The 17,462-nt window shown below is 38.3% G+C and overlaps 1 protein-coding gene across 2 annotated transcripts in view; it reads right to left on the bottom strand.

Annotated features, from left to right (window-relative positions):
• The window catches only part of grin2aa (glutamate receptor, ionotropic, N-methyl D-aspartate 2A, a), a 170,806-nt gene that overhangs the window by 22,193 nt on the left and 131,151 nt on the right, over positions 1–17,462 (bottom strand). For both annotated transcript variants that reach the window (XM_048202867.1, XM_048202872.1), the window contains exon 5: positions 8,534–8,736. In XM_048202867.1, coding sequence (XP_048058824.1) covers positions 8,534–8,736 — 203 coding nt within the window. The remainder of the gene's footprint in view (positions 1–8,533; positions 8,737–17,462) is intronic.

Raw genomic sequence — 17,462 nt, 5'->3', positions numbered from 1 at the left:
GGAAGACAATTCTATTTAAAGACAATCAAGATTATTATTTCATTTGGACTGGGGAAAAGGTCCTGCTCTTAGACACAGTCAGGAGGTCTTGACTGGAGTAGGACCTGCATTACTCCAGCTTATCTCTAGTGTTCATACTCTCATTCACCCTTTGGTATCAAAGGTTGCATGTTCTAATCAGCCCTCGCATAGATTTGTTTTTTCCCCCTCATTAAAATCAAAGATGTCCATCAATGGTTGTATATCAAGAGCAGGGACACATTTGTGTGCATTTGTTTTGTGATTTTACTGGAAAAATAGGACCTCCACAACGACGTTAAGCGATCGATTGACGTGCCCATCTGTGCTGTGTGCACGAGCAAAAAGAGAACGTAAACCCCGCCTACTTTTTAATTTGATTGGCCATCTCAATCATTTTGACATTGACGAGCGTTCTTAGACCTCTGAGGCAGACCATACTAAAAATGTAACTTTTAAACTTTTTTCTCATCCTAACAACATGCAGAGTGCTTTAATGAAGTGCAGCTGAGCAGTGCAAGAATTTCAAATATTGGGGGGGACGATTTGGCCATTTCTATTTATTGGGGGGGACTTGTCCCCTTCAATGTTTATGGTGGTTATGGCCCTGCATTTAACTACATTTTTTTTTTTTTAATCTTTAATATTTGTGTATTCAAAAAGTGGTTTATTCACATTTTTAGTTTTTAATTAATGCATTTATTATTTTTTATTTTTTAATTAAAGGTGCAATATGTAATATTTTTGCAGTAAAATATCCAAAAACCACTAGGCCAGTGTTATATATTTTGCTCACTTGAGTACTTACAATATTCCAAATATTTCCAACTATTTGTAAATCGTGAGAAAATTTTAATTTTAACCAAGGCCCCGCGACGTGTGAGGAGTCGCCTGTCAATTGCGTCATACCCGCGTTACCCTCGGTTTCCGGTTTTATTTTGTAGAAACCATGGAAACACCAAAGATGCTTTAATATATTACATGTTTTTATAGACAAGGGAACAACTGTTTTGATATATTTATAGACAGAAAACGAATTATTGTTAAATAGCTCAACATGTTTAGTCTTATTGTTTAATTTTCTTGATTTTCTGCGAGTACCATGCTTAATACATATTGCAGTTTTAAAATTAATTGCATGCCATTTATCAACACAAGCCATCCAGCATTTATTAATATGATATTCTAAAATCGATTTATCTTACTGCACTGTGTCTCAAACAAGTGTCTCACAGCAGCCACCGAGCGAACGCACAGAGTAACGCTATAACATCATTTTCAACACACTCAAATGTATCTAATATGATAAACAGTGATGCGTTACCTCATACTAATGACCGGAAAAGCAGAAGCGGCGCCGGCGATTGTGACATAATAAAAGCTCCGCTGCTCGTGAGGCGTGTGTTGCGCAATTGCTCCAGCGGCCTCGTTCAGCTCCCACAACACCCGGTCCTGCTCTGCTTCATACTACAGTAAAGTTAATAATCGCATCCATGATCATGATTTCTTCCCGAGTCCAATCCAGATTATATTCCACCGGCCGTTGATGTGAAGACCACACGTCCCAAGATTCCGCACTCAAACTTGGCATCATCAAGCTTCGCCTTTGTTTTGAATATGCCTCTAGTGACCTCTAGCGGGCAGAAAATATTACATATTGCAGCTTTAATTAATGCATTTAATTAGGGCTGCACAACGATTAATCGCGATGAATCGTTTGCAAAATAAAAGTCTGTGTTTACGTAATAAATGTGTGTGTTCTGTGTATAATAATTATGTATATATAAATACACACACATATGTATATTTAAGAAAAATGTTATAATTTACATTTATAAGCGACATTCCTAGTACTCCATACACCTGTATTTAACGCTTGATCAGATGTTTTTAAAAGATTGAAGTAGTGAGGAAGAATTGTGCATATTTTTATTCGCAGAGATCTTGAGTCAGGGACATGTGAAAGTTTTGCTTTTGTCCAAGACAATTTACAGTATATTTATTACAGGGACAGTCCTCCCGGAGCAGCCTGGGGTTAAGTGCTTTGCTCAAGGGCACAATGGCAGTGGTTAATGGACTGTCCCTTGCTGGGTTTAAACCTACAACCTTTTGGTTAACAGCTCAGATGCTTGACCACAAGTGTGCACAACATACTCTCTGGGGGACGCATGTTCTGGTCATAATTATGAGAGACTGAAGAGAATATAGCATACTCTCCAATTAGCAGGCAGTTGTTTATAGTAACTAAGCTTGTAGAAAAAAATTGTACTTTGGTTAAAAAAAATGACAGGGTTGCAGGCAGGACAGAGCTGCATTAGTAATCAAGCCACCATCTGTGTGTAGAGCATCTCCACTGCGGAGTTCAGAGAGACAACACTTAAACTAGCAAAGTCACCTGGGAGCCTCATTTAACTTTTAGATTGAAACTAATTAAGACTCAGCTCTCTATGTTATTTAAGCAGATCAACACTACGAAAAAAATACTTATGAGTATACTTTGTCTCCAGACTGCTCCCATGTGCACCAATTCCTTCTTCCGACTTTGAATTTTTTTTTTGCGATCGCCATGTATTTGTCTCCCCGATGCAGTCTGCATGCAACAGCTATAAACATTGGTATCAGTTACTTCAAAATAATGCAAAATTTGCAAATATTTGCAAATAAAGCCTTCATTACCAGGGAATTAAAATAAAATAAAATAAAATAAAATACAGTGCTGACTGATTGTCCGATCTGTTCTACAAACAATATCTGAAGAAAATAATTCAGTCTACAATACAGAGACAGTGCAGTCTACCAAAAACTGAAGAGCTGAGCTATGAAATTTGTGTTTTCTGTTATTGTGTTTTGGGGGGTGGGGAAAAAGCTTATTGTAAAGCCAGCCTAGCACTGATCGCATAAAAGCAGAGGAGTGTTTTTGGCAGCTAGAAGTGGCCGCATGCCTTCCGACTGCAGAAATGAACAAACTTTCCTGTCTCCACAATGAGAGAGACACACATTCGACTGCCTAGGCAAAATCCAGTTTAAAATCAATCTCTTCCCCTCTGCACTGGCTATGACGCACACAATGAATTCCCCCGGCTCCTGCAGAGGCTCTATTCAAACTCTCACATGGCAGAATCCATATTATTACAGAGTCTTCCTCACATTTCGATACCCAGTGGCAATAAGAATGTCACCAGACCACTTTCTCACTGCCTTTACTACACCAATTACATTCTTATGAAGACACAACTGTCCGCCATGTTTGTTTCTTCTTTTAGAGAAATATGGCATGCTAATGTGGTCACTTGCCAAGTCAATTTAGAGTGTGAATCTAGGCATATATAATATGGTAAATGATGGAAGTTATACTCTGAGCTGACAGAGTTGATAACAGGTTTCAGATATTGGAATCCTTGACATTTGCTTTAAAAAGACAAATATCTCAGTGGCTCACAGTGATCTTGAACTGTTTACATCTGTGTGTGTGTGTTCTGGTCACTGAAGCATGTTTCCTCTGTGTCTGTGGCTTGTCAAGCTGGCACTGCATCAGTTTCTGCATCTACAGACCTCAGTGGCAGCTGAAGTAGAGGGTAAAATGACAGCTGAGGATACCAGATGAGCTGCCGTTCCCACATCATCAGATTTATCTCTGACAAAGATCAGACGGAGTGTTAGACTGTCTGTCTGTCAGACTGGGCCAAAAAAAGCTGAATCTTCACATTAATATAGTTCATTATTTTGAGGTTAAAGGATTAGTTCACTTGTAAAGATTAAAATTTCTGTCTTCATTTCCTCACTGCCATTTCATTCCAAACCTGTTGACTTTCTTTTTTCACGAAACAATAAAATAAGAAATTTTGAAGATCTACGAATTTCTTTAGGTCTCACTTTTCCATGCAACTACAATGAATGGGGACTGGGAGTTTTCAAGGTTCTTGCATCAAAAATGGTATTCTATGCACTCCAAAAAACAAAAACAAAAAATAGTCCGTTCTCAGGTGCGTAAATCAAGAAAAGTTTGATCAACCAAAAAACCAAAGTTGTCCGCACACTGAAAGACATGCAATTAGACCAAGGCAAGGGTCTATCACAAAAAATACTTTAATTAGATATCTACAACGTGAAAAAAAATGTGCAAAAAAGTGTCTTAAAAACAGACCAAAGACTACCATAAAAACAAACAAACAAACAAACAAACAAACAAAAAGTTGTCATACAGGATTTGGGGAAGACACGAGGCTAAGTAAATAATGACAAGTTTGGAGTCTGTAAAAAAAGTCTCTTCTGCTCACCAAGGCTGCATTTATTTGATCAAAAGTACAGTGAAAACAGTAATATTGTGAAATATTCGTACAATTTAAAATAACTGTTTTCTATTGTAATATTTAAAAAAACATAATTTATTCCTCTGGTGGCAAATCTGAATTTTCAGCATCATTACTCCAGTATTCAGTGTCACATGATCCTTCAGAAATTATTCTGATATGCTGATTTGCTGCTCAAGAAACATTTCTTATTATTATTATGTTGCTTAATATTTTTGTGGAAACATTTACTTAATGATTCTTTGATAAATAGAAAGTTCAAAAGAATGGTATTTATATAAAATATATATATCTTTGAAACAATGTAAAAGACTTTACTGTGACTTTTGATCAATTTAATGAATCTTTGCTGAATAAAATTATTAATTTCTTTAAAAAAATATTTTGAACAATAGCGTATTTGAGTGAATTATGCCTTTGACAATAATTCAGCAAATTAACACTGCACATATCAGTGACAGATAAGCTTTCAAATACGTGGGAAATCTTCTATATCTTCTAACATAAAACATTTAGCTTTTAAGAATGTAAACTTAAAGGTTGTTTATTAAACTGCACAGAATTTAATTATAAAACAGAACACAGAAGATAATAACGACTCTCTGACTGTGTTTACTTTAGGTTGAATCAGGGCAGAAGTTCCCGGTGGCCTTTCTGTGCACTAAAGTTAACAACTTACAGTTCTGTTTACTGTGATTATGGCTCAGTAGTTAAGTTGGCTGAGTAATTTCACTGATAAAAGCAAACAGATGAGGAACCAATAAAGTAAGGCTGAGGGAGAGACACACACACAGAAAGAGAGAGAGAGAGAGAGAGAGAGAGGCAGGTCTATCTCAGGGAGGACTGGGCTATATATCCTGCCAGTGTCTTTGCATGCCTCAGTAATTCCTGCCTCCTCCTCTTCCTCCAAACGGGCACAATGGATGCTTGAGTGGGAATTGTGCCGTTGGAGGAAAACAACAGAGCGTTGGCCTGTTTGCAAGTGGACATGTGTGGAATCCATGTATTCTCTCGTGTGTTTGTGTGTGTGCTCAGTACTTTGATGAGACTAATCTTCATGCATACAGAGCAGGCTATAGAGATCCTATGAGATCATATATTCTTCGCCCTATTTAGCAGTGTATGAAATCCAATAAAAGCCCCTGCACATTTCTTTAAGGGACACCGTCTCTGTTAATCATGGCTCACAGATCACACTTTCTATGTGTGAACTTTCATGACTATGACCTTTTAAAAATGTGTTCATGTATGCTCAAAAGTGTACACTACCTTTCAAAAGTTTGGGGTCAGTAAGACTTTTTTTAATGAAATTAATACTTTTATTCAAGAAGGATGCATCAAAGGGATAGTTCACCCAAAAATTTGATGTTTATCTGCTTACCCCCAGGGCATCCAAGATGTAGATGACTTTGTTTCTTCAGTTGAACACAAATGATGATTTTTAACTCCAACCGTTGCGGTCTATCAGTCAAATAATGCGAGTCAATGGTAACACAATTTATAAGAGTCAAAAAAACATGCAGACAAATCCAAATTAAACCCTGCGGCTCATGACGACACACTGATGTCCTAAGACACGAAACGATCGGTTTATGTGAGAAACCGAACAGTAATTATATAAATTGTATAATTAAACCGCAGGGTTTAATTTGGATTTGTCTGTGCAGGTTTTTTTTTTACTCTCATAGATTTTGTTAACATTGCCATGCATTATACGACTGACAGACAGCAACGGTTGGAGTTAAAAATCATAATTTGTGTTCTACTGAAGAAACAAAGTCACCTACATCTTGGATTCCCTGGGGGTAAGCAGATAAACATAAAATTTTCATTTTTGGGTGAACTATCCATTTAATTTGATCAAAAGTGGCAGTGAATACATCTGTAATGTTACAAAAGATTTCTATTTTAAAAAGCGTTGTTCTTTTGAACTTTACATTCATCAGAGAACCGTTAAAAAATGATCACGGTTTCCACAAAAAATCATTAGTAGCACAATATAATAATAATAATAATAAGTGTTTCTTGAGCACCAAAGTAGCATATGATTTCTGAAGTGATTTCTGAAGGATCATGTGACAGTAAAGACTGGAGTAATGATGCTGAAAATTCAGCTTTGACATCACATGAAGAAATTTGTGATATTTCACAATATTAATGTATTTTTGAACTTTCAAAATCTTACCGACCCCAAACTTTTGTGCAGTAGTATACTATTTATTTATTTATTTATTTTTTGATTCTTCAAAACACATTCAGGTCTCTCTGACAACAAACACCTTAAGGCCTGTACACACCGGGACGAATATCGCGCACGATTATCGCTGTCATTTATCACCTCGTGACTAAACAAAGGGCGCCAATGTGAGTGTGCACACCGACACGAAAAACGGCAGGCGTAAAAGCGTCATTTTTTTAAAAACGCCTCGGGTTCGTTTTTTTGGTTTGACATGCTGCGTTAAAAACTGGCCGACCAATGAGAGTGGCGCTTTTGTTCACGTGCCTGGAGCTGCTGAAGTTACAGTAAAACACGACTTGGTGGCGCTCAAGCACAAAACGGTCTTGCCGAGCACACACTGATACCAAGACAACAAAGAGAAAGTAAGCAGACACCTACAAACTATCCCTGCGTCTCAAACAGCTCCCTAGCTTCCTAGGTCGTGTATCAGTATACCGTGTAAATGAATGTGGTCGACTCCCTGATCAGTGCCCTGACTAGTGAACTAGGGAGCTGATTGAGACGCACATTATGGTGCTCTGCCACTTCTTGGCCACACCTATAGAGTGCCTCAGGGATGACGCATTTTTGTAGGCAAAACCCGGAAGCGAGTTAGCATTTTAGGACTTCTGGTTCCAACGCCGTCAAGTCTATGGGTTTTTTGAATGGGTTTTTGCTAAATCGCCTGAAATAAGGTCTGTGTTTAACAAAGCCTCTAAATACTTTCACGTTTTGATTTATGACATAAAACACACCAGTTATATCCCACTTGTGATTTTTTAAACCTTTACTGTGTCTTAAAATCGGCGGTTGCTAACAAGTTGCTAAAAGGGACTACTTCCTTTGGCGGGGACTTTAGACGTCATCATTAAAAACGGGACATTTGGACAGCATTTCTCATGAAAAAGTGGATTAGTATTCATTCACAGCGCAGATCATAATCAGCAAGCATGTTTTTAAATAAAGTTGTTTTCTAAATAAAGTTTGAGGAAGCTTGGTGGTGACGACGTTGATCCGCGACCATGGTGTGCTGTAGTCCGTTTATAGCCTACTGTTAGCTTTTTATATCTGACGGCTTTATTTAGGCTTCAAAATGTATAAATGTTGTGTTAACTTGTAAAGATTGTCTTGATAGACAAAACGTGTAAGTGTCATAACCCTTTGTTAAACACAGAGCTTATTTTCTGCGATTTTCCAAAAGTCTACGGGAAAAATGCATAGGCTTTCAACCAAGGGAACCCGTGCGCTGCTAACTTCTGGGTTGGCCTACAAAAACGCGTCATGCCTTTGGCACTCTATAGATGTGTATTATTTCTGTATTTATACTGTTTGTTTGTTTTCTTTTACATTCAAGAAATATAGTTGAGAATGTCTATTTCATAAATATGTTTCTTTGCACTACCGTTTCTGACTACCATATCTATCATATGTCATATATATGCCATTTAATATCTGCATTTTGTATCTTCTTTAACTTAATTAATATCATAAATGTTTATTTGCACTACCGTTTCTGACTACCATCTCTCATATATGCCATTTAATATCTGCATTTTTATCTTCTTTATTAATATCATAATTATGTTTATTTGCACTACCGTTAAGCACAAGCGCCACATACTGTTCACTCGGCGCATCGCTAGTGAAAATCGCTTGGGTATGAACACAAAAAACGTTTTGAAAAACGCTGGCGATAAACGCGTGTGATATTCGTCCCGGCCTTTAGGCTCAGTTTACACCAGTAAAAATCAAATGCTGTGTCTTCCAATCACAAGTGGACAGTAACACCCAACCACACTGACTGATATATGTAGTCATGCAGTCAACAACCCTCAACATATATCAAACATGCTCTTACATCCCTCTACACATCTCTCTAGGGCCAAAACGTCAAACATCCAACGGTTTGAGAGTGATTTATTGAGGTGACATGTGAGTGATGGGAAAGGTGAGCATATGAGGGAAGGTGAAGAAAAACAAGCCTCACTCTTTGATGTGTTTGCGGCAGGGCACAGAGTTTCTCATGCAGGTGCCTGTGAGGCGCTCCACGTTCTCCACGATGACAAAAGGCTTCTCCTCTAGCGTTACAATGGTCAAGTGATTATCGTCCGTCTCTGCATCTCCAAAAGAGTTGAAGCGAGGCCACACCGGATATTTCAAGGTCAAACTCTGGTTCTCCCATTTGCCCATCTGGAAATAAATAGAAAAGAGGAGCGTCACATTGTTGCTCAATTTTACATTTCGAAGTAGTTTATTGGCAGTATTGTTTTATTTGCAATATTGCCATGTATCAACACACACAATAACAACTGTGACAGAAACAAATGTAAAATTAGGTGTTAATTAAACTGTGAACTAAAAATTTAATTAACCAAAAAAATATTAAAATATTGACAGTTTTGGCAGAATGTGGAATGAGTTTATTTTTCAATTTATAATAGTGAATGGGAACGTCTGCCTCTGTCTTGACATCTCCAGTGTCACAATAAGCACAGAGTCATTTTTCCTCTGGATGCCATGTTTGTCTATGTCAGACTTCTGTGGCTAGACTGTGATCCCTAAGCCTGTATTTGCTGAGGATCCATCTCTGCTTTGTATCTTTCTCTCTGTGTCCCAGAGGGCAAGGTGTGGGGATAAAGCAATGGTTGAGAGCAAATCATATCAGATCCACAGAGGCCAGGCCAACACATTCATCAAATAGTGCTACAAAGTCCCCATGTCTGAATATGCATCAATACAAAAATAAAGACTGTGACAGGGAAAAGAATGAAATGCTCTGTGTTACATTGAATAATGATCAAAAACTGGCATATACTTTAACACAATCCTTGTGTCTGAAAAAGACGTTCTGTCATGACTGTGATGTCAAGATACCAAACAGATCTGCTGGAGTCAAAGATTCATGGCTCAGATACACCAAACTTTCCTAAGTGTGCTAGGTCAGTGCACTGGAGAGAGATGAGCAGTGATCTCGGTAGCTGCAGTGGTGCTAACCAATGTCACAGGAAATTTGGGTTAATGCTGTTAATCCTATCAGCGTGCTTTAAGAGGAAGCCATAATCGCGTTCCTCCTACCCCTGATGAACTGTAGACTGAAGACGTCTCCGACACCGTCAGAGTTCCCTTTATCAGCAGCACAGCCGCCGATTCAACCGCAACCTTATTAGAGTCAAAGCGCCTTTCTTTTTGAATTCCCCCCTCCAAATTTCTCCACTGCTTCTTGTTCTACTGTGTGAAAAATTCATTTCATTAATCTATCTCATTTGGTTTGATGGTACATTTCTTTTGTCAAGCACTGTGGGTAAAAATGGCTCACCCAGCTTATCGGTCTCAGAAGACAAAAGTAACTTTACTAGCAGTTTCTGTCGACTCCAGGCTTGCAACCCTAAAAGAATGATTAATGAATTTGGTGTTTTCAGAGTATTTTCTTTATTGAAAATAGAAGGACACGACTCCTCTTGTATTGTCAGTCATTTACAGAGATTGCGTGCAAACCTTTTAGTGATGCTGGAGTAAAAACGTGTTATATTCGGAAACAAATCCCAGTTTGCATGTCGACAGCGATGATTATTCACGTCTGGCAGGACACATATGTTGCTGCATGTGCTGATGATGGAGCGATAGGCCACAAGCAACTGAATAATTCAGTGTGTTTCGGAAGGGTGGGCTGACGTCAGCAAGCCCGCCAATGAAAACAGAGCGTAAATGCAAAGAACAACAGAACGCTGCCTAGAGTTGAAACTGCACTGAGTCATTAATTCTTAATGGAACAGGATTCAGAAATTGCTAAACCTAGCTCTTGCTGCTTTTTCTCTCTTATCTAACTTCTTTCCATCATCTCTTGTGTAGCGTACACACATCTCTCTCTCTCTTGCTTTTATTCTGCTCATTTTGGCCTCATTTTGGCTCAGCTTTCTCTCTATATTTTTCCTTTGTTTTTGGGGAATGTTTGAGCATTTGTATTTGAAACTTTGATGCCCTTGAAACATTACATTATATATTCATTACAAATGTGCACATGTTCCTATATTGTAAACATGCAGACATGGCACACCTGATGCCTTAAAACCTTTCAGACTAGATATAAACAATATATTTATAGAACAGCTAAATACTGTAAACAAGAAGCAATTACTGAGTTATTGCCTGCTGCACTACATTGTACACTTGCTGACTTCGAATGGGAAACATTGTGTAGTGGATTCCAGACTTACATGGTGCATTTTTGCTCCGCCAGTGGAGCAGGTGTCCTAATGTTTAGAGAGTCAGACTGGTAACCCGAAAGTTGTGGGTTCGATTCTCAAATACTGACAGGAAATGACTGAAGTGCCCTTGAGCAAGGCACCTAACATCCAATTGCTACCCAGGCACCACAGCAAAATAGCTGCCGACTGCTCCAGGTGTGTGTGTCCATGGTGTGCCGTGTGTTCACTACTCCTAATGTGTGTGTACTCACTTAGATGGGTTAAAGGTAGAGGACAAATTCTGCGTATAGGTTATCATACTTGGCCTTCACATGTCACTTTCACTTTCAAATAATTTCAAATGAAGCTAGAGTAGTACCATAAAATCGCATACTCTCTGAGGAGATACTTCTTTTGAATAAGTAATGACTTTGCAACCATGTTCTATGTAGTATGAATGTAATCAGAACATTATACATGCACTACACATAGCTGTGAACCATAATTTGTGAAAACCATGTCATGAAAAAGTAGTGAAACCAAAGGGATTTAAATATCCTACATAACACATGTATGAGGCATTAAGTCCAGCTGTGAACCTTGTGAAATACTGTCTGTGCTAAGTTCTTTCCTTTTTATGAACAGTGGATATTTTAAAAACCATGCATAAACCAAGAAGACACTTAAACAGGAAGAGACTTGCAAAGCGAGAGAGAAAAAGACAAAGAAATTGGATAGAGTAAATTGATGAAGAAAGGCACTTGTGCTCCAGACACTAAGTAATGGCAGTGTTTGAGTCACTCAAAATCTAATAAAACAACACAAGCAATGTAGCGCCTGTGATGAAAACAGCCGCATCCCGCCACTATGAAGCAAGCAGGCTGCAGCTATGCATTTCAATGACCTCATTAGATAAATATAATTAAAAGGGAGCTTTGTGAAGCAATGAAGCAGAGAATCCAAATTAAGATGCTTAATTTCATCCTCATTGTATTACTGCTCTTAATAAAGAAGTAAGTTTGTTTTCTTATTTCGTTTGACTTTACTATGTTCATGTTTACTATGACGGTGAAATGAGGTTATGGTGGTTACAGCCACAAACTAACCAAAGGGGGCCTCTGACTACTTAAGGGGCCCAAACAGTAGCAGGTATTGTGAAGACTGTGTGAATAAAATGTGAATATATAATAAAATAATAAACATATGATAAAAAAATGGCAATGTAAGTATTTAAATTACTTGCCGATTTAAAAAAAGGGGGAGGGGGGGAGTCCTAGGAAGATGGCGAAAACGTTTAAGAAGTTGAGTGAGACTAAAATTGCTGTACTGATAGTAAACTCACTACTGTTGACAGATAATTTAGATGAAATGTGAGGAAGCAACTAAACCAGTGCTGTAGGGGATGTCAGTATTGAAGCTGGGGAAGATGGTTGTTACGCAATGGATTGACTTGATAATGCAGACAAAGATGTTTACCGCAGATGAATGATGAAATAACATTTGATAAACACAAGGAACTATACATACACTGTAAACCCTAACACTCAACATAATTAACTGGTTTGAGTAGAGCCAACTCAAATTAATCAATGGTGGATTCGCTTTTTACATGGCTGAATTTGCAAGCGGAATAACTGAACACGTCTATAGCGAGGAAACGAATCTGCTCGTGCACAAGGTTAAAGCGTGCGAGCAGACCATCTACCAAAGCTTATCTTTATACACAGAATCATAATCTTTTAAATTGTAATCCTTTTATTTTTAATATTTGGCATGTTTGTGTGCTCCTGCACGTCCCTGTGTGTGTAACAAGCAGAGTGTACGCACGTTGTGCACCGCATATAGGTGCATTTTACTAACGCGCTCTTTAAATAACAAAACAAGGATTGCGGCATTGACTTTAGACCAGGTTTCAGTTGGTCAATAGCGCAGTCGTTTTCAGTTGTCTCAAAATAGTAACGCGCCAACAATGCGCCTGAACACACCTCATTTTTAGACCAGGACGCCCATGCGTGCACAAATGGGTGCAAATGCATTTGCTATTTAAACAACATGGTGCAGGACGTAAAAATGATAACTGCGTCGGGCTGAAACTAGCAAAAAACACTTGCATCGCGCCTGGTGCCGCATTGCGCCGGGTGTATGATAGGACCCTAAGTGTTAATGTTTTTGGTGCAAGAATAATGTTATGTGGGAGATTTAATAGTGTTTAATGTTTTGTTATGCTAGTTTAGAACAGTTTCTGTTATTTTTTTTTTTTGTAGGGTTACCATCATGGTGGCAAGTAGAGCATGAGCTTAGTTTGAGAACAGATATATGTTAAATGTTTTATATTGCTGTACTTGGTCAGCAAGTGATATGCTATGCTTATGCTATCAAAGCATTGTGTTCCCAATTAGCAAGGTAGCATATTGAATAAGCTAGTTAAAGCTAGCCAAGTTTCATTACATGATAATTTCAAGTTAATATATGAATTAGCTTACTCAGATATTTCAAGTTAAGAGTAATCAAAATGTATGAGCGCAAAATAAAAATCTGCAAGTTCTGCACACTTAAACTTTACATTTCTTAACTTAAAAAATGTATGTAACTGATTACCTCAAATTTTTTGACTTTTGTCAACCTATTCGGGTTTACAATGTAGAAACGCCAGTACGAAACTTCAACACAAGACAAAGAACAGAAGACAACGTTTTCAGCAAAAGCCTCTATAACTCCACAGAAGAGCCAATCGGAAGATGCGAATCGAATCACATGACTTCAAGATGAATGACAGTGTGTGCGTATGAGCCAGCTTTTAATTGCCGAACTCCAAGTTTTTATCATGTTTTGTCCATCGTTACAGTGGCATTGACAGGATTTCGCGAGTAGCAAGTAAACACAAAAGTGTTGCTTTTGCTGCTGTAAAACTGACAAAAGTGGACGTTTTACTGTCTTGTTGTCCAAAAAGGTGGACTTAGAGGTTTTTGCAAATATAAAAGCACACATGGACTCAGCAAAAGATTAAAATTAAAGTGAAAATTCTTAGTGAAAATAGCTGAACCTAAACATAGGAGCCTGGTTTAAAAAAAAAAAAAAATGCTCATTTAAAAGAAAACATGTCAGATGGACTTGGACTGCAATGGAACTCTTCATATATAGACCAAAACCGTGACAATGGTAAAGTGCATCTCTTAAATATGCAGTGCAGTTCTTTCGCCAAGAAGTAGTATGATATATATAACTTTGGTTGTCATACAGGGTGTGGCACACTGTTTCTTGTTGTTCCTGCTGTCAAATATCGGAGCATCTGGCAGCTAATGAACAGCTGACATACAGTATAACCAAATGTTTGACAGACCCACACAAAAAAAATCCCAATTATTTTATTTTATTTTATTTTATTTTATTTTACTACAGACAATTAAAATAAATGTATAAAAAATGTTTTTAATTTAATTTAATTTAATTTAATTAATTGTTTTATTAAAATAGTTGCTATAATATAATATTTTTATTATCAAAAATTTAAATATAAAATTATTAATTGATCAATTTTATAAAATAATTATTAATAATTTGAATATTATTATTAAATAATTAAAAATTATAATAAATTATAAATAATTGTTTTAAATTAATTTTTTTAAATTAATGCATGCCTGTCTCCTCACAAACAGCATAATAAAAAATAAAATAAAATAAAATAAAAATATAGCAACAGGCTATTGCCAGTGAATTCATATAATTATATACTTCGCAGTTTAAGTATCGATCTGCACCACTGACCCACAGTGCAAGCAGCATATAGGACATGGGAAAAAGAGATTTGTCCTCAACTGGTTCCCACATTGCATGCTGTAACCTTCACTTGGAACTATTTATTAGGTGCTGGATGACTAGAAAAGTCATTAGCACTTTACCACAGGGATGAGAAATTAGCATTTTAATTGTTTGCGCGATGTGCATTTCCATGGTCACGGTGCAAATAGATTTTGTGCTTGTAGATCTCAACCTGCTTCTATTCCAATCAACGTCTCCCCCCTTCAGGAGTGATTACATGAGTGTCACACAATATCGGAGGGTTCTGGCTTCACCTTCAGGCCTCAGGAGGATGAGGAAGGTTTGTGACAAGCCTTCATAGATGCTCTGCCCTCAAAAGCGACAGAGAGGAATTGAATTGAATGAGAACGCCTTCGCCAGATGAAAACAGTATAATGCCCATCCTGGAGGCTTGCTTGCAGAGAGCTATTAAGATAAAACGCTCCATGTCTAATTCGGTTGAGGAGGTATAATTAATGACTCCTGTGCAGAGGGGAGGGGTTGTGTGCGCATAAGCGCTAACCAAATAGCTAGCTTGAAAGCGGCTGACACTCAGCAACGTGTCTGCCGCTGCCCACTCAAAATTCCACACTGGTAGAGCTGCAGCTCACTGCAGAGTACTGACCTTGGATACTTCACTCTATATATTTCTACAAGCATCATTTATTACCAGGGCCAAAAGATGCTTAAGTGAATTACGATGTGGGTACTGAGTACTGATGTAGGAGTCATACCCTGAGGGTTGATTAATTGTTCATATCAGTGCTGCAGAACTTGACAAAAATGAAATTCTGTTCACTGACATGGTCTTGGTACAGTGATGGACAACGATGCCCATGAGACTATGAGAATATGCTCCAACTTTCATAAAGTAACAGTATACCTAAAAATGAAAATTCAATCTCATGTCATTCCAAGATTTTCTTTCTTTACCAGAATATACCAGAATTTGAAGACTTAGATAATGGCAGATCGGTCATATGGACTACTTTTGTGATGCTTTTATGGTACTTCCTTTTTGAAGCCTGAAAGTAGAGGTCTGCGCAGGACTGTTTTTTCGTCCCGTTCCCGCCTAAAATTCACTCTGTGTTCACCCGCTATCCGCATATAGTGATTTTCTTCCTGACCCGACGGGTCCCGCTAAAGATCATTTCCAGAATCTCGCGTTTAAACTTCCCCTAAAGAAAGAGAGTGATTGAGGATAACAAATATAAAATGTTGCATATATACAGGATTTGTTATTTGTCTATAATGCTGTCAACACCATCCACGCAACAACAGAATGACGCTGACTGACGACCGTTTCAGAACGTCTCTCCTCCAAAATCCGATCGCAAAGGTTGAATGTTCTCTGAAGGTGCACTCGCGCAGACCTCTAATGCAAAGAACATATCTTGCCAGGTTTCTCAGGACAGGGAACTGGCGACTGTGTGAACGCCACCACTGCAGAAAGTTTTGTTCACTTCAAGTTCAAGCACAGATGCATGGATGTCAATGCATCTCGGGAGCGACCGGGTTATTGTCAGACCAGACTGCCCGCTCCCGCCTAATGCACTCTATAGTTACCGACCGCAATTCGCCTTTCATTCAAAATTTAATCCCGCGCAGCAAGAAATCTTAACGTGTCCGGCAGTCCCCGCGGGAGAGCCGCGGGAATGTAGACCTCTACCTGGAAGGCTTAGTTCCTATTCACTCCCATTCTGCACGGAATAAAAAGACCAGCACATTCTTCAAAACTATAGTAATATTTTTTTGTTCCACAGATGTAATGAAGTCATGCAGGTCCAATATGAGTTTGAGAAAATGATAAATGAGTGAACTATTCTTTTATCTTGTCATTTGAATGGCCAGCAATTAAAGAGAAGGAAGAAACACTCTTATGTTTATGTGGTGCATACTGTTCAACCCATTAAGAGAGCAATTATATTCTCTTTTGTTTGTCAAACTGTGGACTCCATCCATCAAATCAAGTCTGGGTTTTCTGTGTGGGCGGCAGTTGTACTTATGCTGAAGTCCCATAAGGATCCAAGATCCAGCATTCAGCCAACATGAGACAGCAACAACAGATTCTCTGGCTGCCAATCAAAGTTGGGGCAGAGTTTAATCATGGAGGCTGAAGCTGTAATTAGCTCCAGAAAACCAAACTCCTCCATAACATCTGAGGAGGATGGATCTGCTTTAAACGTAAGGCGTTGATTATTTATAGTTCAATGATGGTAGAGTAGAGCTGGACTGCGTAGACATAGCCATGGGAGAGAGAGAGAGAGTTAAAGCAAGATAAACAGAGGAATAAAGGACAACAAGGCTCTAATGTGCGTCATGAGGTGCTGCTGCGCAGTCGTTTTCATCACAGCCTATGGTCACGATTTACAGTGACCCACTCTTTAATTAAAATCAGTGACACTGTCTGATGAACTGCCTCTCGGCCACAGTTTTGCCACAGCATCACCCATACTGCCTGCACAATGACCTGCTCAGTTTCAGACGTCATTTGAGTCTATTTACTGACACTTGAGCCTGGGCGATCCATTTGGTTATGCTCCATCACGCCAGCCAGCTAAAGCCTATTCAGATGGGAATAGTTTTCCTTTAGGATTTTAGGCAAATTTGTGTTTCACAGATTTTAATCCTGCCCGAATCAAATTTTTTCTCTTACAACCTCGGGTAAAAATGACAAAGCAAATTACCTACAATTTTTTAGTAACTCGGAGGCCCTTTGAGAAATTGACTCCCATCCGCATAAAAACGCATGTGATTGTGGTACATTTTCACATTGCTTCTCTTCATGTATTTTGACCTTTGCCAAATACCTTTAAAGGGGACCTATTATGCCACTTTTCACAAAATGTAATATAAGTTTCTGGTGTCCCCAAAATGTGTCTGTGAAGTTTCAACTCAAAATACACCACAGATCATTTATTATAGCTTCTC

This window comes from Megalobrama amblycephala, linkage group LG1, assembly GCF_018812025.1.
Source record: "Megalobrama amblycephala isolate DHTTF-2021 linkage group LG1, ASM1881202v1, whole genome shotgun sequence".
Taxonomy (NCBI): Eukaryota; Metazoa; Chordata; class Actinopteri; order Cypriniformes; family Xenocyprididae; genus Megalobrama; species Megalobrama amblycephala.
This window is presented reverse-complemented; position numbering and strand designations above follow the sequence as displayed.